Consider the following 26,460-nt stretch of genomic DNA (forward strand, 5'->3'; position numbering starts at 1 on the left):
ACAGACACAGTTAGCGACTAGCTACTAAACATAGCGAAGCATGTAGCAGCTTAAGAGCCAGACATTTCCCTCAGGGGCTGGTGGAGACCAAAAACAGAGCTCTGAGGGGAGGAAATATTGGATTTACATTTGGCAGGTGGCCAGAAACACGACTCCAAGTAACTGCTAACATTACTCCATATGTGCAAATAAGTTTACTTACGTGCTCATCATCAATGTCTGCATGTCCTGATAAAGCAGGGTTGTGTAGCTTGTTTCATTGCCCCCAGTCGCACAAAAATTCTGTTAATTCAGGTTTAACAACTATTTACTTTAAATTATGTTTAGAGATATTGACACCCGGCAAATCCCCTCCATCACACACTCATAAACTTTGAGTTTTTCCCTGAAAACAACTGAGAACATTTTCAATTTGACAGGCACATTCCGACGTGAAGTCGTCTCAGAAATATCTGAGCGATGATGCCATTGTTTGAAAAGTAATAACTTCTGCTTGTGTGTGCGGTGACATATTCATGATTGAATGTGTTTCATATTACCTCTGTAACATTAGTGCCTAACACAATTAATCTGAAAGCCTGACGTGAAGTGGGCAACACATGAAAGGCAGCGCAGGAGTCCAGCACATTTCCCTCTCTGTGGCCTCGCAGTCGGTCAGCTTTTAACACCCAGAGCTTCGTGCCAAGAGGAATAAAATACGGTAGTAATCCAAGATGAAGGGATTTAGGGATTATCACATCACATATTCAGAAAGTTGCGTGTTTCAAACGGGACTTTTTAAAAGTACAGTAAGAGCCAGGACTTCTGCTAAAGTGCCCATAAATGGAGAAAAAGGCTCAAACCCCCTCATGTGGAGCTCCACGGATGACTGATAGGAACTGGAATGCACAACCACAGGTATAATAAAAGTCGTTACCTTTAATAACAGAAATCTTGATTTTCAGACAAAAGAACAAAAAATACAGAAAGCAAAATAATCTTAATACCAATTAATTTCAGAAACACATGAGATGCATCACACTTCTCACAAATAAGCAGCCAGACATTAAGATCACATGACGACCAAATTTACACACCTGAGGCACACAAGAGTGGTTGGTTTTCATGCCACATTTACACCAATATACAGAACGTTAATACACTTAAAATACCATACAACACCGTCCACCATTCAGCAGAGAGGAAGGGACACAGTGGACGTAAGGATCAGCAAATAAACCTGTGCACTGACATTATGTCTCTCATTTACAAACAGCACATTTGACGTGGATTTGATTTTCCTTGTAGTATTAGCTGTACTTAATGGCAAGTCTCTGTGGCTGCATATTCAATTCAGTGTTAGGCTATATATCACTTCAACACACCTGAAGCTGAGCCTGGGACTCAACCATGTCGTGGCTGAAAGAAAAGAAAACGCTAAACAAACCAGAGTATTGCCTTTTCTCCAAATTATACATCATGTTCAACTGATAAAAAAGGAAGCTGGGGTGAAGTGATGCAACTCCGACTCACGAAATTGGTGAAATGAGCACCAGCTCTGCACACAATGTGTGTGTATGTCATCCTGTGTCAGGCAGAGTCCACACTACAGGATACAGACTTCATTAAATACACTTTATATGGCTCTAAATAAAAATGAACATATAAGTTATTATTATTTCAGTTCAGTTCTTTAATCAAACTGTGTTAAAACAAACCAGACATGGTTTCTGAGGGGCTTTGGGGGAGTTGCCTCCTTGGCTCAGTGGGTACAATGTGGAAAACACCATCTTCTCTCCAGAAATATGTCAAAATGTTAAGGTCTTTGTAGTAATATGCAGAATTGTTGCATTAAGGGGATACCAAGACTTAAAAAAGAGAAGCGATGGAGTGAGCAGCTCTTATACAGCGCAAGTTCTTGCATGCAAAGCACAGACACATCTCCAGTCTGGACTCTGGTCTTCCTCAGGTCGATGTCACAGACACTACGTTGTTGATTTGCTACAGTCCATGTATCAGACTAATCCCTTCTGACTGAGGGAGCTATTTCCTCTGCCTTTTCTCGCATGCATAAGCTCTCAATTGCGATCTGAAACACTGCTCATTTCACAAATTCTTGCCCAGTACTACCGCTCGACAGTCACTTTCTTCCGAGCACTGCTCAACTTGAGGTAGTAAACTTTGCAATTCAGTTTCAAATCAAAAATATCAGCCGTGTTTTACGCTATAGCAGCTGAACGAGAGACTTAATCTGGCCCTAAATTTAATAAAAAGCAAATTTACACAAGTGACAAACTCACATCATCTGACATCTGGTCATTGATTATTATCTGACCCAGTGGATATATGGTATATGTATGGCATCAGCTGGATCTTGAGCTGCATTTTTAAACCCAAATTGCTTCAAAACTGAGAAAAGTGACATCAAAGTTTCTCTTACATGCTGACAAAAGTACTAGTAGCACATAATCAAATGGTGTGATATGATTTGTCTTGATTTAAAATCAAACATAGTTACTGCTGTGTGCCTCTGCAGGGCAGGACAGGCCTCCTCATGTCTTTAAACTTAACACAGTGATTCAAGTCAATATGTCAGTTTATCAGTGACGTCACAGCCATTATTGCGTGGCACATAAGGGATAGTAAATCCTCATGGTTTGGTTATGGCTTATCACATTGCTGTATTACATACTAAGTGATAGGCATATTTACAATAAAGACAAAAATGATATGGTTTAAACCTTCAAGGGGTCTCACAATGAAATGCTAATTTGGTCCATTTTGACACAGTGCCAAAGGTGATAAAATGCTTTCAGGAGTGCTCAACGGCAAGACACTGTATTCACTCACAGGTAAAGCTGACTGCAGATCAGAATTTTGCTTTTACAAACAACCCTCGGAGGCAGAATTGCTCCAACCAGGGAGCGGTTGGAGTGAACGAAAGAATCACAGTGCTGTCAGGAGCACAGATTTCCTGATGTTGGGAGGTGAGCAGGCTAATTGACCGTTCACTGAACCCCAGCCCTGAGCGGCATTTGTCCATAGTTTAGAAACCACAACGAGGCACAGCAGGCCTGCTGAGCTTTGGACTTATATGTTGAAAAAGCTGGGCTGTAATATGGGCTGTAAGAGGGGCTGGTCCAAAAACACAACACCAGCAACAGCAACAAAGAGGGCTGTTAAGCAATTAGTCAATTAGCCACACTAATGGGTGATTTCTGGCTCCACCCACTGATGATCCATGCGACCCATCAGATCATTTTCCCCTCCAGAGCAGCTGTTTGTGGAAGTAAAACCACAATCCTCATCATTGCTTAGTACGGTTGTTGGTAATGAGCACTGTAGTATGTTTTTTGTTTTTTGTTGAGTTTTTTTTTTTAGCACAATGTACAGACAGGTTTTTCAGAATTCTGTCAGCGAGACTTGCTAGGTAAAATAAATAAATAAATAAATAAATAAAATAACAGCTTTTTGAAAAAATCCATAGCCTCATAGTTTAAAGTAACAATGGCACTCAAGTCATTATTAAAATAATTATTGCAAAAATGGGCAGTTCTTGTTTTGTGGTAGTCACGTTATTAATCATAATTTACAACTTTACACACACGCACACGCACACACACACACACACACACACACACACACCACTATAAGTTTTATACAGCTTCATGCATTTGAATAAATCTTACTTTAAAATGGGGGCATCGTTATAATTATTATTTTAAAGACCAACAAATACTTTGGAATGATGACATGTGATGATCATGACATGTCCAATCAAAAACACACCGCAGTCACATTTCCATTTCTGTTATTGGCTAAAAAATATGGGCTATAATTTCCTTTTTTGTCCAGGTCCCTTTAAATGAAACAGGAGGGGAAAAAAAAGCATATCTAGGCTTATTGTGTTCGTAGCATGGGTAATTATGGTGCCAACCACAAGATGGCTTGATAATTTCCTGCAAAAAGAGCAATTTACAGATTATTAGACAGTGACTCTGCTCTGCATGGAAAGCCAAATATACAGTCTCCTTCTCTAAGCTCGATGCACCACATTGTTGCACAGTGGCGTGGACGCAACAAGGAGCTACTTTGGAAAAAATGGTCTTGCTGAAAATTTCCTGTATGGGTCCTTGTAGCTTCCTAATTATTTCCTTGAAGAATTAAATTCATAGAAATAACTTCATCTTTGTCATTGTTTAGTCATTAAACCTGAATCCCATTTGAGCAGCTTAAGGAAATTCCTCCAATATCCACAATATTTCCACTATAATTTGCACAAAATAACATACTGTTCTGGAAACTTTCTAGGAAATTATGAAATTTCAGCACCTGTAAAACAAAGCCTTCCCATTGTTTCTGCTGTCTTCATAGAATACTTGAGATCATGAGCTTGTGTTGGTGTTATGTTAGAAAATGCCAATTGCACGACATTCACTAAACATTTACATGCAGCTCCAAAGCAGGATGAGTATTGGAAGAGGATGTCTGCTTTGCTACCACTGCAGATGTTGCATTTGACCAAAACCTTAGAAAGTATGATGGTAAATTATATAGTATATAAGTCCAGCTGACACTGATTGCAGAGAATAAAGGAGAATAAAGATATAAGATGTCATACAACTATACCTTCTCTTCCACACTGGAAATGTAAGCACATTTTAAAGTCTCAAAACGTTACATCCTCACTGTCTGCCGTTCAACACATAGCAGTAGTAGTTATGATACAAATCCCCCACAGAAAATACACCATAGTGCTATTCACAAATCACAAAACACTAAGAAAAAGAAGAACAGCAGGGGAAGATCTGGGCTGGGATGGAAGACGATGGCTGTAAGCCAGTACAGCATTTGCACCTTGTGAAATCACAAGTTCAAAGGTCGGTTCGCTGCGTGATTGTATGCTTGGCCCAGTGCAGGGGGGAATATTTTTCTGTTTTCATAAAAAGCACTTTGGTAATGTTAGGTGGAGGAGTCACTATGTAAGCCAATATGTGTCTACAGCACGTGGATGTCTGAGAAATGTGGCTGCTGGCAAGATGCTCAAAATCGCTGGTGAACCGTGAGGATTCAGCACATTTCTCATGAGTTAACTGGAACAGATTCAGATAAGAATATTGCTGTAGACGTCTGCAAACAGTTTAGAATGAAAAGAAATTTGATTTAATAAATAAATGTGTATATAAACAGTTCAGACATGAACCGATAATGGACAGTTTCACTGGTTGGACGAACAGAATGCAGAAGAAGGACTATATACCAAGCAGTATGAGCTGTGATTATTTACCACTAGAAAGGCCAAGCTGCCGTCAGCTAATGCTGATCCACATCCTACGGGGCATTCATGTGTTTTACTGATGCTTTTCAACTTAGTTTCAACTTTAAACTCGCCAAATTACAGAATCAGGATGCCTGAAAATGCCTCAGTCCTCTAACATGATCACTGTAGTGTTGTCTTTTTAAAAACACAAAGGATTATGGGTATATGTAGATAGTTGCAGCAGCATGTGGTGAAAGACAGATTATGATTATATGGATCTATTAATTCACCTGTTCTTAAGCGGCATGAAAAGCTAAGAGGAAACAGACAAGATCAGCAAAATAAGTAGAAATTTGAATGGGATTTGGTTTGATTCTGCGTCTGTACTGACGCACTGACGTCCTACACGTCAACGTCCTGGTGTCCTTCATCAAAATCTATTAGCCTTTCTAGTGATAAATGACTCGTAGTTCTGAGGACAGTGGGTTGCAACAGGTGTTAAACTTCACAAACAGTGAGAGGGAAAGGGAAGGAGCGGGAAGCTGAGGCTCAAAGGAGGAAGGAGACTCCATAACAGATTAACCAGTCAGGATTTTTTTTTTTTTCGAACCTGACATATGACAGGAAGAGGAAGCTTCTGGGGAGGTTTAGTCGGAGAAGAGACTGGCAAAGGACTGTCGCAGGCTGCGGATGGTCTCAGCTTTGGCCTCGTCGTCGGTCACGTTTCCTCGTAATGTCTCTGTGAAGGTGTTGGTCAGCGACTGGGATTTGCTGTGCAGTGAGGAGAACAGGCATTTAATTAGCGAAAGAGGAGAGCTGAGTGCTCAGATGCAAAGAAAACCTATCATCATGAATATAAGCTTCAACCTCAGCTGTTATTATTCAGCGTTTTATCACTGTCACTACAGCCAAAATGCATCTTTAAACAGCAAATTTAAATTATTGCTTTTTGCTATTACCTCTGGCGTGGACTTACTTGAGCTGCGTTGACTGTTTCTGAGCTCCAGGCCCGGAGGAGGCAGGGATGGGGCCGGGCTGGAAGGCCTGGCTGGGAGAGGTGGTGGCTGACCGGGCTCGCTGAGGTGAACCCTGGGCCGACTGGGAGGGAGAGGCCGAAGCAGAGCGGTGTCCCCCTGCAGCAGGCACACACATTACATGTCCATTAGTCAGTTACTGTTCCATAACACCGCTGCAGCTAGTGCTCTGTCACAGTACACAAGCAAACAAAAAAGTGTCTCCTACCTCGTCTGGGCTGTGTGGTCTGTGGAAGAAGGGACACAGAGTCATTACTGAGTCACATGCACACACAGGTGCCGGTGCCAAGCCCACATGGATGTATAAGACACCAAACATACAGCTGTAGCATTCGTCATGAACATGAATGCTCCTTACATTGCAAAGGATTTTGCACACAAAAAATGTTCCTTCATCATAAGTGTGTACACAGTGTGGTACATTACTAACAGTAATGGTCATTATAATAAGAGGTAAAAATTATAGTAGTAGCAGTGGTAGCAATAGCATCTGCAATATACTGAACATGTACCTTGACGGAGGAAGGCTGAGGTGTGGTCACTCCCAGCAGCACCTGAGCCATCTTATTGATGACCAGCTCTGTGATCAACTGTCTATCTTCCTCCACATGTTCACCAATCAGAGGCATGGAGCTGTCCATCACCTAGAGACAGAGAGAAAAAGCCAATCAGGTTCCTGAATGGCTGCTTTAGCAGAGAGCCCAACACCACAGAACGTAATTATGTTTCTCCACTAGATGGCAGTATTATATCAGTTATCGTGTTCAGACCCCAAATGAAGTCCGTGAAAATGGACTCTGGTGTTTTGCCAGCAATGATGACTCATTTTACAGCGATCTCAGACAATATCAGCTATACAAAACTTTGCTGGCATTAAATACAATTTATTGCCGGATGCACTGAGCATGTAACTGACTTTTCTGTTTGTTCCCATGCATCAGACTCCACAGAGAGCCCCTTGTCCTGGCTCTATCCTGCTACAGCCTCCAACAGAGCAACAACAGCCTCTTTTTAATCAGTGGGAGAAGAGCTGACAACAACAGGATAGGATGGGGCAAAGTTTCTCCCCAATGTTAGCTTTTTTTCTTTTAAATCCTCCAAAGTCGTCTCAGTTAAAGCAGAAATAGTTTATTTTGCTTCTGCAGCTTGAGAGGATGAATAGTTTAATTTAAAAAATGCTGAGACCTCCTGGCCTATTCTCCATTTAAGCAGTGGGTAAACTGAACAGGTATATTTGAACACACAAACCTCATCCTTCAAACTAACTGCTTTTTTTTTTGTCTGTGCCACCCTCTGATGGGCAAACTGGACCCAAAATAAAATTTCCAGTGAGCAGCAGATAAAATGTGACTTCAGCTGTAAATATTATGTTACCCTGAGTATGACTTGGAAGGGCACAGACTATGTCCACTGCAACACACAAATAATTTACCTCAAAGAAAAGGAAAAAAAAAAAAAAAAAAAAAAAAAAACAACTTTCCCACCACTTGAGCTCACATGCATTTGCACGTGTGCTGCAGAACCACAGAGCACGTGGGGCTCTGAGACCCGCCGTCCTCCTCCCTGAAGACAAAAACAAACAGGAGCAGAGAAGTGTGGCTGCTGGCACTGCTGGCTTGGATGCAGATGCCCGTTGTGGCGGATGAGGCTGCTGCACCGCGCCCCGGCCGCAGGCTGTAAACACAGCGCTGGGCATGCATGCATGTGCTGATCCTCTTGTACACAGTGTACGGCAAGCAGAGGCTGACCATGTGCTGCAGAGATCCCACTCCAAACAAACACTGCTACTGCTCATGTCACTACAAGGGATTTCCCTTTTCTCTGGTTGAAGTTGTTTTCATTCGTGGCATCAGTTAGATTAAACTGAAAATACTTTCGGGCCTCATGAGCAATTCCAGGAAAGCTGGTTTAGAAACATAAAATGACACAAATCATGTGTGTGGTTCAAGATACTACTGATGTCGTCAAAGACCCTGCAGAGCCACGGACCTGTTGTTGAGGTTACACTCATAAAGTACCAATCTCTTTGGTGGCACCTGTGGCTATAAGCAGTAACTGCAGGTGCGTTTTTGGACCTCAACTCTGAGAGATCCAAACTGTGTTGCCCAGGAGACCTCCATCAGCTGGTGGTTGGCACCTAGGCCACGCAGGCAGTGTGTAGCAAAGACTGGAAAATCGTAAGTAAGCTGAGGAGCGTGTGTGGGTTGCATAAGCTCCACCATCCCTGGACAAACCTCCTCTGGGGTGATGGTGGCCACTAACTGACACCCAGTATTTAACACTGCAGATCTGAGGGCTTTTATCAGTGGACCATAGGCTCAATAACCATTGTGTTACCTCATTTGGCGACAGACACTGGCTTTACAGACATTCATTTAGATGAAAATCACCCATATAGAAGTTAAGAAGTTGCTGTTTAGATTTGTTTACGCTTTCAGAAGCTGTCAGCAGAATATAGATAGACAGCGATTCAACCGATCCATGTAGCTAACGCTAGGATCCTTAGCTAGCTAGCTCCACTTGACAGTCTAAAATCTGCCACTGAGTTGTCATCTCAGCTGGCAAAATCAGGAGTCAATGTCTACCTCTGGTCTGAAGTCAAGCATCTTTGTTTAAAAAACTAATATTTATGGTGAATCAGCCATAATAACCACAGTAAACTGGACACATGCTGAGGGAGAATGGAAAGCTTGACTGACATTGCAACAGTAACTAAGGGGATGTGGTTAAGCGAAGGGTCAATTAAAGGTCAGATGAAATTCCACTATATATTGTTCTAGTATCGAGTACTACCTTCAAAATCCCACTCCTTTTGCTACAGTATATGAAAGTGCAGGTTTCTCATACACTCTGCAGAGTATATAAAAGTTCCATCCAATAAAACATGACAGATTTTGGTAAGACCCAGCCAAGCTGCCCTTGATCAAGTTTCATTCAGGTCCCCTTTAGTTAAACCCTTCCTGATGTTAAATCCCTTCCCAACATCATGTTTCATGTGGAAACATGTCAAACCACAAAGTACAATTAAGATCTGCCATGGGACCAGATTGTTTAGAGCATTCTTGAATGAAATGGATCCAGGGAATCTGGACTATGAAAATGCAATCACAGTTCTTACGCTGTTAGTTTTTTCCTTTGTTTTCCTGAGTGCTCTGAGATCTAACCATTTTGGTTCATAGTGTGCTACAGAGAACCACTATCCAGACCAGAGAACCCTTTAAAGCCCTTCCTTTTCTGTGTGTACCCAGCTTCTTGGCTAGGATCTGGTGGTGACGTGGGGCGTGGCACGGTGTTTTGGCCAGTTGAGTCATTACCACAGGGGACTGAGCAGAGGCCTGGCGAGCGACCGCCAGGCTCCACTTCAAACGGCGTGTGGTGGCAAGCAGAGCCGGGATCCACCCTGCTGATTTATTAGGATACAGAGTCATCTAGCAGAAGACTGGAGCTACCACTGGCCTTTTCAGCCCTGGAACACAGAGGTGTTATTCTGCACTTTTATTGAGCTGCACAGTGTTCTGTCTGGACAATATACCCGGCTGAATGGGAAAGTTCACTGTGCACAACATGTGAAATGTGCTCATTCAAAATTACGGTGCAGCCGTGGTACAGGGATGGGCAGAGGGTGCCGTTCTCCTGGGAAAAACAATTTTAGCTTGAAGATAGCAGCATTTGTATTCCCCCCTCTTACTGGCTTAATGGAAACATGGAAAGTTTATCTTACTGGGTACACTGTGTCCTTAACCTTTATTTACTGTATCTCATTTCATCTCTACCAAATACTGGAGCTCAGGCAATAATATGTCATGTCACTGTGTCATGATTGTCATCTTATGCTGTGCCATGACTGTCTTTTTGTCAAGTAAATCAGCCATGGTACTGTGTCAAATCATGCCGTGTCAAGTCATGGTCCCCATGGTGTCACTCTCTGTTCATATCAAATAGTACATGCCAAGAAAGGCAAGTTCATGTATCATTTCATATCACTGTAATGCAATGTGGCATCCTATCATGTCATATCACAGATTGTATTATGGTATACAGTATGATACCAGTGGTTAAAGAAGTATTGAGATGTCTTACTTCGTGGCTGCCTCACAAACACAAACACACACACACACACACACACACACACACACACACACACACACACACACACACACACACACACACACACACACACACACACACATCTGGCAGCAAAGAGGATCTACACAATCAGCACAGTTTCAAGGTGGACACCAAGATTAGTGTCACCAATTCAATATCTGACCAAATGTGAAATATGGTCACAATCTCTCCTTCTGTTCCTGAGTTATGGTGCTGAATAGAGGCCAGAAAAGAGTTTTTCTAGAACATTATGATGTCATGGCAAAGCTGACCTTTGACCTTATGGATATAAAATGTCATTACTTCATTTTGAGCCATGAGACATTTTATTTGTGAAATTTTGTCATAATATGAACTCATGTGAGTATTCATATAGTCATAACTCGTTAAGATATTTCAGTCTGGACCAAAGAGGTGAATCAATAGACCGACACTTTAGCCACTAGCATGCCTAAAAATATCAACGTAAAATATCACTGCATTATGTTTCATGACATTTCAAATCTACCATCGTCGTGATATTCTATCCTGTTATGTCATGTCATCTATTCCGATGTCACTTCATGACAGCATGTCAAGTATGTCTTGCCAATGTTGTGCAGTGTTTAATCGTGGTCTATTATTACGTTGCATCATGTCATGTCGATTTCCTGACATGTGACATCTCACGCTCTCGTGTTGTATTAGCGTGCTGTGTCACGACGCTGCGGGATATCACGTCCTGTCGTGCCACAGCATCCTGCATCGTCTGCACACTTTTTCAGCGAGCTGACGCAAAGCTGGAGTTTAATACCAGCTGCAGTAAACTGTTAATGAAGTGCCTCTGAGCAGCTCATTCATTTTCATTAGGGAGAGGTGTCATGCCTGATGTCTTTGTCTGGAACAAAAAACAGATTCCCACTGTGATGGACCGACAGCTCTTCCCTGTCGCAGTTAATTAAATTCCATCACGCTGAAGGGTTAGAGAGAGAGACAGCTAGATCGAGCAGACGATGTGGAGGAAGTGTTGCCCGTCGGAGAACATTGTTACTTGACTGTGTCACCGGTTTTTCTCTAAACAGTCCGGCTCTAAGACTGCACATCTCTGGGGAGGTGGTAGATATTTCCTGAGATAGTTTGAGTTAAAAAAAGAGGCTTATTTTCTCGCTGCTGACCTCATCCAGGATACAGACAGAGAGAGGCATGATGACATGGTCTCAACCTAAATATGGGCACATCAGATGTCCCAGACAGGCCTGTTTCCTCAGATTTGAAGACATTCTAAAAACAAAACTGATCACAGATTATGGGACTATTTATTTGTCTTCTGGGTATAGTCCTTAAAGGAAAATTCCCCAAAATACCATCCTCTTACATTGTCTATCAACAGTCATTCCTGTGTGACTATTGACTATTGAAGGCAATGATGTGATTCGCCTCTCTCCTGTTCTCTCAACCTACCTCATCCACCTCCACCTCAGCTACTGATTTCCTGCTTTGCAATAAACCCCATACAAACATGACTAAACCCGCCCGAGCACTTCTTTCTTTTTTTTCTTTTTATCTGCCAGTGGAGAAAGTGACAACAGTACTGATAGCAGACTGAGATGTCTTCCATTTGAGAGAAAGCAAGCAATGCCCCGTACTTAAAACTCAACCGTCTGCATTCTCTGATGGGTTTTCTTGTATGATTGTTGGAAAAAAAAATGACAGATGTGGAAAAAAGGTGTTGCTCTTCTCTCTGAGGGACGATTCCTTCATAACCAAAGAGAGATTGATAGCAAAACCTAATCCTAGAAAATGTCTAGACATAACATCTCTTGCAAGCACAAACACATACACCTGCAGGTGATGATTCTCTGTGGTTTCATTACTATGAGCAACCCAGTTCACGTTACACATTAACAGTTAATCAGCAGTTTATATAAAAATATTGACTAGAACAGCTTTAACTTGATGTTTTGATGCATATATTCCAGCACAGGTTGGTATAGTGGCAAGTGAACCTTAGCCAAGGCAGTGTTACTGGCATGTTCATCCCACTGGGGAATGAAAACCGAAACTTAAAATTACTTTGGAGAAAAACCTCCACCAATTTGGTTGTGTCAAGTCATGCATCAGCCATTTCCTTTGTCTGCACGTGGAATGCCAAACTTTACCAGTGGACTTGAAATAAATAGCCTGTGTTGGTAGACGCAGTGAGTCAACCGCTGACTCCTGATGTTGTTTTCATTCTCCTGCCTATGTTTGGTCTCCAGGCTAATCATTCTTTCAAGGCTCTGATGATCACGTACCATCAAGTCTGGCTACACCCTTCCCTTTGTGACCTTCACCATGATATGAAAAAATATTATCAGCGGGGAAGGAGACTGGTGTTTTACATTGCAAGAACTGGTCTACAGATGATTGGAGGAGATGCAATGGAGCATGTTTTCCATCTATGTTCCATTCACCTTTCACTCAACAGGTGTAGCCTTTATAAAAATCCAATTTTTGATGAATTTACATAAAGCAAAATTCTAGTAAAGCAGACTTTAGAACATATTGTAGGTATATCATCCTGTTTCAGGCCCATTTCCTTGAAACTGTCTTAATTTTCCAGTTTGCATTCTCCTACCGGGGGTTATTCTGCAAACAAACTGACCTCGATGATATAGTCGTTGCCGTCTTTTCCGTGGACTGCCTTCACTGCACAGATGTCTAGGCCACCAAACATCTCAGCGCAGGAATCCACCCACAGCCGATATCTGGAACACAGTGACGCCAGTAGCTGATAAAGCAATAATCAAAGACGCAATAATCTCTGCAGATATCATCAAGGGCAGGTTCCAGGGGCTCACACTTCCAAATAAACTTGAACTTTAGGATTTTATGCAATCATCGGCATTTGTGCATCAAAGCAGCGTCAGTATGTGGAAGTGATAAAATCGGAGTCAGCTCACCTGTCAGTCATTGCGATCTGTTCCAACATGGCAGAGCCTGTGTTTGCTTTCCAGTTCCCAGAGATGGACGTTCTCCTGCAAACCAAAGAAAACCATCAACAGATGAATCAACCTGCCTCCAGCCAGACGGCTAAAACGCTTCACCAAGACTTAGTCACTCACAACTCTTACTTGTGCAGCTGAATAGAAAAGCTCATGGGATAATCCATCATCAGTTCATCCAGTGATGATGATTGCCATCCACACCTACTTTATGTTTGTGTCAGAGCCATTTAGCGTCATGTTTTCATGGCGAGGCCGGGGAACAACGAGATGAGATAAGGCTTGGCTTCTCTGTTCTTCTGCTTTTGGTTAAGCAATTGTTTAGATCCAGAGACTTGAAAGTTGAGAGGGTGTTGACTCACACTCTTTGTTGCTGTACGCTCGGCTGAAGTTACAGAACATGGTCTCTTGCTTCCAAATGGGTGTGTGGGTTTGATGGAGGAACGGGACATGACTTTGTGATAGTGCAGACATTGTGGCTGAAAACTGCCTGGAATGTAGGAAAGTCGCAATTATCTATTTTTCTTATCTATAAAGCACTTAGTGGAAAAAAAATATTGCAAGAGCTCAATATATGAATGATATTCAATTTCTTGGGGGGATTTCGCAATTGATACCTGTGATGTATGTCTTCAATGCTTCCACAGTCTTGCTGCGAATATGCGACATATATTGTGTAATATGTTTTCTGATGTTTATGTAATGATGGTTTAAATGCTGTTTCAGAGGATTTTCTGCACAGGAAAATTGAATTTTTGATGCAAAAGTGGCAAAAACTGAAAACACTGGTCCAATTTAGTAGCTTTAGAGGCAGCTTAACTCATTTGTAATTGTATAGCTATCAAATGTGTTGACGTGAAGTTACGCTCTTACACCCCATGTGTCAAATGTGTGTTGCTGGCGGCGTGAAACATCTTACATGTAAGCCTTGTAGTTGTTGCCAATCTTCTGGATGCGGATATCATACTTGGACTGGACGTAGGGCTCGGTGGTGGCATAGGTCCCAGCCAGAGCCACCACGCTGGTGATGTCCTGGAAGTCCTGTTGGTTTTCAACTTTGATCTGTGGAAAAGAAGCCACTTGTTAGTGAGCGGTTAATTAAAAAGCCCGTCGTCAGAGCTGGCAGTGGCTGCTTAGAATCCCACAGGAATTTCACACTTCTACACTGGCAGGATAATGAAGGGTCCCTGGATGGAAACACTGCCAGGGGTGGCTTTGAACTACGTCACCTCACTCCCATCGAGTGATTAGGCTGTAGACTGTACACAGACTGGGGGGAAATGACGCAATGGGAACCTGTCAACACAAAACACAGCTCTTACATAAAACCAATGGTATTTTTCACTATAACTTTGAGATAATTAGGTAACAATGAGGTGGGACATTGTAAAATAGGAAGGAAACAACTACATCCCTCTTAGCAATAGTCTGCGAGACCCTCATTTCCGTCTATCTAAACTCTATTTTGGATACAAAAGCTCTCACCACAACTCTCAGCCTTGCTCTGATGTGCTTTCCTTTGGATTTTCTCTAAATGATTTTAATTTCGGTGGCTCTCTTTTCTATGTCTTCTTAAATAAATCTTGATACACAGATTTATGAGGCCTATTCTATCATGTTATGGGAAATGGGACACTAATTCATCAGCAGCTTCGCAAACTGTCAGAGCTCAGTGTCTAAGATGCAAAATGATTCAGTCCAGAGCTTCCACTCACTCATTACTATCCCTCTCACTGGTATCGTCACACTTCTACAGAGTGAAAGTGGAGGGAACGGTAAGGTCACATCATGAAAAAACACACACCAGATAGAGAAGGCAGGAAGCGCTAGTTGTTCCTCTGGGGTTTCAACTCGTCACACAGTTTTGCTCTTCTGAAGATGAGTTCGCATGTGGGTTTAAGTGAACTTAGTATGTGTGAAGTTCAGCGACTCACTCTAACATGGTATGGAAATGTGCTGTTGCTCTAAACTGGACTTCATGTATTTTCCAGGGGTGTACAGGGTACACTAATTTTGCCACGGATGCTAACATAGAGTGAGCTAGACACTATATTAGCATGGCATGGAAAGCACAAATGGAAATTAGACTCTTTGTGAGGTCTTAGGAACTACTCTCATGCTGTGTTTATAAGGGTTTAAGTTTAATGCACTTTCACACACAAACAATTTCTGAAAACCAGTAAAAAAAACGTAATGCAAATTGTCTGGGTGGAACAAAGAAATCCCAGAGAGCTTTTAAAAATGATGCAACCCTCAGCAAAAAAAATGAACAAGTGACCCGACAGCGGGGAAACAAATAAAGCACAAGTGAGCAAGAGCGAGAATGATACCAAAACAATAAAAGCAGGTTTAAATGTTTAAAAGAAGAGCAGGCGACTTTGATGGTTAATGTGGTCCAGTAAACAGTGTTGTTACTTTGATGGGTAATAAAATGAAAATGCTTGTTGAAACCCACATAAAAAGCTGTTCAACAGAAAAGAAATGCATTCGGGTTCTCAAATGAGTTCAGAAGGCAGACTAGCAAATATCTTTTATTTCTCAAGCCGATAAAGTACATGCGAGATGAACAGAGATTAAATCTAAGAACTATTTCAGAGAGTACAGCGTATAATACCTAAATATACCTAATTTTCGTGGATGCACTCTAGCTAGCACACAAGTATTATTAGTAGGATGTCACTGGCAGTAAAATACAGTAAAATAACATTAACAGACTGTTCTTACCTCTATAACTTAATGCTTCTCCTGTTGAAACATGATGTTCAGCTCAGACATAATGTTAGCCAATGTGATTATTGGCTTGAGTTTCCATATAAGCCTTCCTCTACAGTATGACCTCACGATAAAAAGGCATTACTTTGTTGTGTAAATGCATCCAGTAGATATACATTAATATATTAATCAAGCTGAGTCCTCTCATGCTACAGCTCAGACTGTTCTCAGCCCAAAGCAGGACTTGCTTGTTTGCCGATTCCACCTGAGCTACTACTAGTCACAAAAGTACTTCAGTAATATCAGTTACATAGAAACCTACTTAAAGTTTGCTCAGTCAAGCTAATATTAGCTACCATTGGATAGCCTTGTGGTCATAACAGACCATGTAAGGCTGTAGCAGCAAAGCCTGTGTGTGTATTGAAGTGAACAATGGTTTGTTTAATTGCTTATGAATTCAATGTTTCATTTGAAAGAGGAAGAAGATGTCATTTCTTCTATTCTGTTATTGTTTAGCGTGTCATATTATTCTATAAATGGCGTAAAGGCATGTGAACAGTATGTATGACGTTATCGTGTGTGCATTCAGCTAACTCCCTCTATACTGTGAGTGTTGTGAGCAGAGTGACTGAAGCGTTGAGGCTGAGCACTGAACCTTTCCCATGTACAGGGAGCGGGCAGAAATTGAAAAAACAAAATCAAGTGAGTGAAGGGAAGTGACTCAAGGTTCACATCATGGCTCCAGAGGTAGAACTTGATAGCTAGTGGCAGGTCCAGCTCTGAGCTGTAAGCACGCAACGCCATCCAGAGACTTACGCAATTCCTCTGAGGAACTAAACAAACCGTAATGATGCAAACAGAAAGTAAAAAGGTAAGCCAGAGAAGGTGAAACACTGGCAGAGGGATGAAGAACAGTGTCTGGTGGAAAAAGGCCCGTCATACTGGTCACTGTCCAGACTTACGGATGACATATTAGCTACAACACAGCCCAATTGATCAGAAAACGTCATGGAAGAACTGGGATTAAAGCTTCACTCTGTTAACGGTCATGTCAACAATATGTGTTGAATGAAAAAGGCTAAACGAGTAGCCACATTTAATACAAATAAGATGTGCCTATACCAACATTATCAATGTCGAGTTAACATTAAAACCTCACACGGGTGTTTAGTTAGCATTTGTTAGCTCTTTTATTGACTCTCCTATGACACAGTCATGCTGTACCACCGAACACACAGTATACGTCAGAGAATAAGATGACTGAATTATGGGCGATGTGTGAAGTCCTGAAGTCACAGATGGGGCTGTTATTTTCTGTGACCAAAACACCAAAAATCCCTTAAACCGCGACTGTGTAACTCTTGCTGAACAGTGGCCACTCTGGCCACAAATGGTACAATGATTACAGGATAAAGGCACACTGAATTCCCTTTAAATTCCCACAGTTTTCTTAAGTCGCTTGCCTTAAAGACATCAAGTTTTTGTTTGTGTTTTACTTTTGCAATAAATCTACTGAAATGTTCACATGCAGCGTGATAAAATGCGATGTGACAGCAAATCCGAGTAGAGAACGGCGCCCTCTTCCTGTTCTGCTACGAATAAATTCAACAGGTTTGCCTCCAAAGTCAACCTAGTGGCTCACAGTGGAAAATGCTGAGTAGCCTATTGCAGTTATCTCATTTATCTTTACAGTAATAATGGTAATGGCCCAAGATAATTACATAATTACGTAGAATTAAGTGCTACATGCAGCACCTTTAAGTTATGGTAGATGTTATATCATACAGGTGCGGTTTAGATGAGTATATGTGATATCGGCAAGCTTTCTTGGATCCACTTACAAAAGCATTACACTTTGCTGTCAAAAGCAAACTGAACAGCAATGACCTAAATCCCACGTGTTCCTATCCGTTCTCAGAGCTCTCTGAGGTCTGAGGGGTTAAACAAGGTCCTGCTCTACAAGGGCCCGCCAAGTTCCCCTCGAGCCTTAAGGGAAATTCTATAGCATGTCTGGCTCCTGAACAGGAAACCAAGCCCATCCAGACAGACGCGGGCAAAAGACATATAGGAAGGGTCTCCTCATGTGAATCTAAATAACTGGCGGGAGAGAGAGAGAATAAGTGTGTGAACTTTCTCAATGCTGTAAACATTTCGTAACTCCATGTCTTCAACCAGATAGACATCAGTCTACAGTTATTTCCCAGCTGCAATCAGGCTAGATCGACTGAAATCGGCCAGACTGTTGTGTGAGACAGCATCAGCAGTGAAACTACCCGTGCACTGTGCTCAGACCTTATCATTGGTGTGTCTGACTGCGCTTCTGCCATTGTAACAATGTAGAGAGAGTAAAGCAAGAACACACTGCACGCTTCACAGTCTGATCAGAAGTGCGATTTGGCCATCATGACTGACTTGAGAGATCATGGTGTGTACAGACTAGAGCAGACGGAGGTTTAGGGTTTCCGATCTCTGGTCTGTTTGAACCTCAGACCAGTGAAAGCTGCTGTGATAATATCACATGTTTGATTTGCAAATCTAAGTGTCTGAAATCTGAGCTGCTAAAAGTGGAAATCTGTGTGTTTTTGTCAGTATATGTCAAGGAACTCACCTTTCCCATGCCAGCGTGGGCGTGGCCCATCTTGACCACCACAGGGTAGGAAGGGGTTGTGACCTGCAAAGCAACATCAGATTATTAGCTGCTATGACAACCTTGGTTTCTCTGCAGCTAGGTGGGGGTGATGGAGTTTGCATTTACTTTCTTGGCCACCAACAGTGTTGTAGGTTAGATTTTGAAAGCACCTTTTTGACACCTTTTCACATTATATAAAATAACGTTCATACCCCCTTGAGGTAAAAATATTGACCATTGTAGTTTTAAATAAAATGCTGTGTCAGAAAATGAATAAAAAAGGGATAAAAATGTGATTTAACCTCAAGATTTAAACCTGCAGCATAAAAGCTGGAAGCTCAGGGACTGCTGGCTGCTCGGAAAAGGATGTCACACTAAGTAGGGACATTCAGTGCTGTACTTGGCGAACTAAATATACAATAAGACAGACATGTGGTAAACACCACATTGAGAGACAACCAAAAGTGGAAAACTATTTCCTTTGCAACTGATTTGGATGTGTACATGAAGTGTCCAGAACCGTGGCCTTGTAAAGAAATGCACTAGCTCTTATGCCATTCCTCTAAACTTGAAGCTGCCCAGTTTAGGAGGCACAAGGTGGAGTCGGAAGAATGTTGGTTTATTACACAAAAGAGCGAGGTTCTGGAAGGCTGGGTGGAAGACCACAGCCCACTGAGACTGTGGACAAACCAGACAGGCTGCAAACAGGCTGTTTCTCATAGTTTGTAGAACTGAAGAGGGTGAAACGTCAACAGATTACTTCAAACCTCCCTGTGGTTTAAACGCCCCTTGATAAATCCACTGATACGATTGTAAGTGGGATGTAATCTAAGAGGGACTTTTCCAGTTTCAAAAGCACTTTCCCCAGCCTTGTGATAATAGCTCTCAGGCAGCAATGATAGTCTATGCAAGGGGCTCTTCAGTCCAGTTAACGGCAATTATGATGAAGAATAAACAATACTTTTGTGATCATTTATTGATGTTTAAAAATAAACACTGCACATACACCTCTATACATAATCATCCAGAATCTGCATGGAGCTTTGCACGAAAACAACATGCTCCTTCAGTATGGGTTTTAGGTATATTTTTAGATAGATGTGATGCGTATTGCATTTTCACAAAGGCATGCGGACGTGAGAATCCAGTAATTTACACAAAGTTTAGAGTGATCATCTCCGTGAGTGCCTTAAGGTGAAACTCAATGAACTCAACATGGCAACAGAGGGCCAAATCATGCATGGAGATATAAGTTTCAGACCTGCGAGGAGGAAGGGACTCCAAAACAGCTGCTAACACTTCATCCAAACCCTCCCCGACAGTTGATAGGACTGCACATCCTAATGTTGCTGACAGCTTGTTTTGTGCTGAGCCTTGAACAGACATCGAGCTGCTTGAGGGTGTGAGCGCCGCTTCCGTTGACAGGTTCTGACAGTGCAGGCCTGGCCGACACACTGCCAAGATAAAGTGTGCTCTAATTGTCTCCATTATCACTTCACAAGTGCCAGAGTACAGAAGGGAGGTAAGACTGTATCAAGGAGTCCACTTTGTGATCCACTTAGAAGTGATATACTGTATGTATGACGCATTTAGTAAGTGTGGAAATACTTAACTGTAAGAACATAGTACAGTTTAAGTTTACAGTTATAATATTGTTTATGGTCAGCATGTTACGGGCTATGGTCACTCACTGTGTTTCCATCTTCTTAAGGATTACAACTCTGAAGTGCTGACTTTCAGAGAGTCTGAGGAACAGGGGCTAAAGAAGGCCTTGTATGTAGATGGATACACAAGGCAAACCAGGATAAGGACAACCAGTGAAGTATTCTATACCGGAAGACAGTCAGCTATCCAGCATCAATCAATCTGATCATGTTTTTCACTTCTGAAGAGCAGAATCTAGTCTAACGGTCCCCGAAACAAGCCAGAGGGCAGCACAGGCCTGGCAGAGCGTCACCAGGGAAGACACCAAGTGCCTGCTGATGTCTCTGAGTCATAGACTTCAAACAAACTCTAAAGGGCCCGTAACAAATATCAAAGGAACACTCACAATTCAGTATTGCACTTCCATAAAGTTGGTGGACTTACATAAAAAATAATTGTCGACATCAAAGCAGCAAAATCAAAGCTTTCTTAACTTTCAAAGAGTAGAAATCGTTATTATTAGTAGGAGTTCAGTTGCTCTAACGGCTCTACAAACAGTAGGCTATACAAGGCCAGTCAGTACAGCTGATGCGTGTGTGCCTCACATGACGAATGATAAGATGCCTGAGGTTTAGCGAGTATCTGATAGGAGCGCAGCAGCAGCAGCAGCACAGTGTGGATGTCTGTTCGTCTGCTGGAGAGTTGTTATGGATGGAGGAGGCTGTAGCCACCCACTCTGTCTGGACATGTTCCTTCCAGTCATTCCCATCAGTGTGGCAATGACGGCAGATGCTGCACATGTTGGGGAGAGACGACCACATCCTCTGCCCCTGATGAAACTGGAGCGTCCGACGGAGACGTGCGCTCACCGTTGTTTTCTGGTGGTCTCCCAGCCCACAAAAAAAATGCACCGTCACTGAAATTACTGGGAATCTGGGAAGGGTTCACATTAGCTATATCACATGTAAGTCATGAAGAAACCACCATTTGAGCTAGATGGTTTGCAGGTTCATTTCCATAAATGTTGCTGTGATCAGTCTGTTACAACTATATGATGTTGAATTTGTTTTTAGTATTGTTGTTATATTACTATTTTGACCTGTATTTCATGACTCTACTCTTAGTTTTATATTTAAGTAAACATTTTTGCAAGGTAAATACCTTGTTCTTTTCTATTTCTACGTTGGAGCCTCTAGCTATAAAATAGTACAGTTAGAAAACACTGTGTCACTGTGGCCGTTCCTTCAGACATAAGGGAGGCTATTTTATGTGAAACGTCTCTATTTTACAGTAATTGATATTCTTTACAAGATTGTTCAACAAAACAAGTTTCCGTCCTTAAAAAAGCCTAAGGTGGCCATTAGTGGTTGTGAGCTCTAAGATGTGGAAATTTTGGTTTAAAACTTCAGTTTTCTGTTTCATCCCGGTTGCATGCGCGCCACTCGACCTTTTGTTCCCAGCAGAAATCTGTAAAAGGCATCCAGTGTGGTAAAGATGTTAAGAAGTCACATGCTAAAAAAGCTAATTATATGGTGGGTGATTTCACCAGTCTATGTTTTATTTTGTAACACACAGGCTCCCTTCATTTACAATAAACGTGCCAGACGACCAGGCCTGGAGCGTGATGGAAATACTTCAGGGAAGCCCATCCACCCACACGTGCCTCCCCTCCCTCCGGCTGTATATGCAAAGCTGGTTGTAAGTGAGTCACATCGAACTGTCGCATAGGTCAGTGTCTGAGGTGAATCACGTTTCCCCAACTTCAAAACACCTCCATGTGACATTCCAATCCCACAAACCTTCATCCGTAGTGGGCTGGAAGTTTCCAGATCCCACTGTGCACATTTTAATGTGAGTGAATCATGAAAAACCGTGTATTTCTTTCACCTAGACAACTAGACAAAGTCCATCCGCTGAGGAAGAAAGTGTGATAAGCTCAGAACAGCTCACCTTATGCTGAGATTGTTCTGACATCTCCAGTTTGTTGCTGTAGGTGAATCCTGATCTATCGCTGTCTCAAATCTTGACTATGGGAAACTGGATGAAGATTGATCACACCTTGATTTAATAATGGATTTGGAAAAAGATTAAAGATTAAGCTAAAACTCTTACGTAGATATAAAGCTTTTTAACTGCCAAAACAAAGCATTATGGGAACATTAAGTTTGGGGATTTTTTAAAAAGTGGCTTTAAAGGCTATAATCGGCTCTAATCCCGACAACATCAGATAAGATTAAGATTAAGATCACTTTGGTTTTAAAGCAGCATTAATTGATTTTTTGGCGGCTTGTGGTCAGTGGAACAACCTATGACCACAGCTTTGGATATTATCACAGTATAAAGTTGCCATGGCAAACTTGTTAGCCAACAGTTGCCCATTTACACACTGAATCATTAATATTCATATGGATCTGTTGAATGTAAGTTCAAAGTTCAGTCTCCTTTTAGCCCTGACTGAGGGAAAATTTTGACTCCTAAGCAGTTAAATGCTGCACTATGTTCACTAGCTATCTTAACTCTGCTTTTTTATAGCTGGGGAGGCAGACTGAGTAGACTGTGTGCTGGTGCCAGATAGTACAGTAGCTTTATTACAGCATTTCTGCTGAGAACAGCTGCCTGCTGAGTCTGGAACCAGGTGACAACCAAAACAGTGAAGTTGCTGGCCATAAAAACTAAAACAATGAGCTGAAAGACTCTCTAACTTCTTAATGTATGTGTCTCCAAGGTAGAGTACAGGCCTGACATTTGACATTAATCAGCAACCCTATTGCTCCCTTTAAAAATATTTTTTTGCCAATTTAATTCACACAGTAAAGTAAAATAATATAAAACTTACTCCTCTCTAGTATTGAACACAAAGCCAAGCAAAAATGGGTCACGCACACACACCTAACCCAATGAAAGACGTGTAGAGAGCAGCGTGGTGCTTTCAGTTGCTGAGCGGTAGTTGAATGATTCTTTGGGGACACATTCATTATCCAACGAAACACATGGTGCATCCATCCTGCATTTATGATCTCTTAATTTTTATTATGGCCAGTCAAACCTGCCACATCAAGGAGAAGACATGGGGCGCGATGGCTTGGGCAGATGACGAGAGCAGGGGACCCCGACCCAGAGTCCTTTTCAAGAGTCCGACCACAGCGGGACAAAAGACAGCTTGCCCACATCAAACCCTGCCTGCGCATTAAGTGTACCTCAAGAGACCAATAATGTTTATCATGCAAGTCCCAGCAAATTTACTGGCTGAATTCACACACCTGACAGGAGTGGATTCAGATGTACACGTTTGAGTTGTTCCAAATGAAGGCAGGAAACCAACACACATTGGATAATGTGGGCACTGGAATCAAAGACATCCTCAATATCCTTACTTCATACTGTGATGATGGGTACAACAGCTCGGTACGAAGGGTAGATGAGCTTTTCCAGCATTTTAACCAATGACGGTGTCTGAACATACATAGAGCTATAAACTGGAGAATCAAAGGAGGGTAACTGTATCATAAGTACAGGCACCAGTTACCGTCATCAGTAAACTGTGACTGGAAGAACTAAATTTCACTGTTTTAGACATTCAGCCATTTTGTTTTTGAATCTTCCACCATTATTGCTTCTTGATACCAAGCAATAACGATGCATGCCCACGAATTATCATTATATACCAATTGCTTAACTTGTTCACATTAACAATTTGTGTTTTTCACAGCGTGTCATGTTCAGGGTTATTTCTTGGTCTAGTGTCACCATAAGGTTGAAAAGCACAGCTTGCTGTTTTTGATTTTTATACAGACTGAGCAAACTAGATACAATGCATTAATGAGAGGTTCTGGTTGATTTTACCATAAAACAGACCCAGGCTAGCTGTTTCCCCTGTTTAATCTTTATGCTAAACTAAGCTTCAGACATCAGATTGGTATCAACCTGATGATCTAACTCTGAGCAAGAAACCAATGAAGTGAATTCCACCACTTTTCACAAATCTCCCACATTGCACAGCTCATATAATACTGTAAACAATCTGCGATCAACTGTCTATCTTTTACTGCTAGTGTCTTGAGGTCCTTATCTGGTATGAATTGATAGTCTTGTTTGTGGTGTTTCAGTATTTTTTCAAATGAGAAGTGTGGATATATTGATCATAATTTGTATATAAGATGAACTGGAGTGAGTTCAAGTGAACAAAACAGCAGCAGGCTACATTCCTCACACTGTAAACCTTCAAAACAAATTTTACACATGTTCCCAAACTGTGAGTGACATAAGCGTGACACATATAGTTCCTGGATACACGCACAACACAGACATTTACAAGTTGTCATGCTAACCCCTGTGGGCTAACATCCTCCCAAACTGCAACCAGCAGTAGATGCCCATTGTGTTAAAGTCTATACAGTAAAGGATGTCTAATGGAGCATGGCAATTATTGTTGTGGAATTTAAGCTCATCTGGCTTCCATTAGGGTTTGTCCTGGTGTATTTCCATGAGGGAGACAGCTGTCTGGAAAACACTTATTCCTGAGGATGGAAGTTTCCAGGGCGGATGCTCCCCGACAACACTGAGGTGCTGATGGAGAAGGTGGTGGTGGTGTATTCTGGTGGTCAAGGCACCTGCTTCATCATCGCAACTTGCTAAGTGATTGAGAGAGGAAGAATTGTACAGTACAGTATCACATTTTATCTTTACTGAAGACAAGTGCAACTTTACTCAAGCCAGCCAAAAAGTCTTACAATACCATGAATTCCACATGAGAGCGATTCAATCTGTAGCCAGTCACTAAAATTTTATGACTTCTATTACAAGTTGAGTTACGGTCGTATCAAAAACAGGTGGATATCACTAAAGTTGTCAACAAAACCAGGATCAAAAACCTTCTTGATTGTTTTGTGGAAGCTGTCATTGTGGTGACCAGGAGACCAGGAGACTTCAGATGTCTTATGCAGTAGCATTCATTGCAGGCTTGATGCGTCGAGGAGAAGTTGATGAGCAACACAGTGTCCACAAGTGAACCAAGGTAGTGCCACACTAAATCCTGAAGATGTCCCTTCTAATGGGGAATATTAATACCCCCAATGTCACGTTTTTTCCTTTCTACTCCTTGAACTATTCCCTATTATGGATATTCTATACCTACCTTCTACATTTGTGGTACTCTATTGGATAGGCAAAACCAAACAATAGCTTCTACCGTACCTACGTATGCTCTGACCTCCAACCCTCTGACTGAGGACACTTTGACCTAATTCCTTATTAAAATGTGAACTCAGGCAATCGTCCTTGAATTGGTCCGGTCTATGTCTGTACAGTTTATCTATAAGACCTTGGCTACTTCCGAAGCAAGAACAGGGAGAGACTTCCTATCTGCTGTCTGCTAGAACGGTCTCTATATATTATGTTAATGTATGACTGTCTGAAGTCTCTGTGTTGTCCAACCTCGAGACCTTTGGGCTCCTAACTGTACAGAAGGCCTGTGATAGGAAATTCTTTCACAGTCATGACTGTGTCTCATTATGGAGGATTAATTCAAGCCTTAAAAAATGCTGGCAATATGTACTTATGAAATGAAAAACAAAATCAACCAACAGCAGTGTGTGCAGCCAAAAATCTGAATATACTCATGAATATTTGGGCTGGGTTTGACGCTTTGTCCAGACAGGGTTGCTTGGCTTCTGCATTTCCTGTGCATATAGTGTCATTTAGTCAGTATCATTTTGTAGCCAAGATAGCAGGGTAGATGGCAATATTGGTAAACTGCTTGGTCTGACAAGTTGGTCCACACTGAAATATGTCAACAACTTTTACATGGATCCCAAATTCATGATGCTGTCTTCATAAATATGACACCAACTGCTCCTTCTGAGAGAGCTGCCTGTAACATCTCAGTGATCTCACAGGTGGTTAATATTACAGACGGTTAGCCAATATCATTTAATAACAGAACAGCCACTACTTGAGTCCAGTCCATTCGTTTTAAATAAACACAGATTTGCTTGAAAGTCAGTGTTAAGTACATGTCCAGACTGTACTAAATCAGAGCTATTTCAGTCCAGTTTCTCTGCGGTCGTGCTGTAATAAGGACCTGGACAGGCCTTATTAGTGCTAATCAATTCACTAACCTACATTCCTGCTCCA

The 26,460-nt window shown here is 41.8% G+C and overlaps 1 protein-coding gene across 1 annotated transcript in view; it reads right to left on the minus strand.

The window, feature by feature from the left end:
• Positions 1-898: 898 nt before the first annotated feature.
• The window catches only part of syn3 (synapsin III), a 94,022-nt gene continuing 68,460 nt past the window's right edge, over positions 899-26,460 (minus strand). Inside the window, exons 7-14 of the mRNA XM_076721753.1 lie at positions 18,664-18,726; positions 14,263-14,405; positions 13,302-13,376; positions 13,004-13,106; positions 6,786-6,917; positions 6,482-6,500; positions 6,216-6,372; positions 899-6,010 (exon numbers count right to left, since the gene is read on the minus strand). Of these exons, the coding sequence (XP_076577868.1) occupies positions 5,887-6,010; positions 6,216-6,372; positions 6,482-6,500; positions 6,786-6,917; positions 13,004-13,106; positions 13,302-13,376; positions 14,263-14,405; positions 18,664-18,726 (816 nt within the window). The 3' untranslated portion in view covers positions 899-5,886. The remainder of the gene's footprint in view (positions 6,011-6,215; positions 6,373-6,481; positions 6,501-6,785; positions 6,918-13,003; positions 13,107-13,301; positions 13,377-14,262; positions 14,406-18,663; positions 18,727-26,460) is intronic.

This window comes from Chaetodon auriga, chromosome 22 (genome assembly GCF_051107435.1).
Source record: "Chaetodon auriga isolate fChaAug3 chromosome 22, fChaAug3.hap1, whole genome shotgun sequence".
Taxonomy (NCBI): domain Eukaryota; kingdom Metazoa; phylum Chordata; class Actinopteri; order Chaetodontiformes; family Chaetodontidae; genus Chaetodon; species Chaetodon auriga.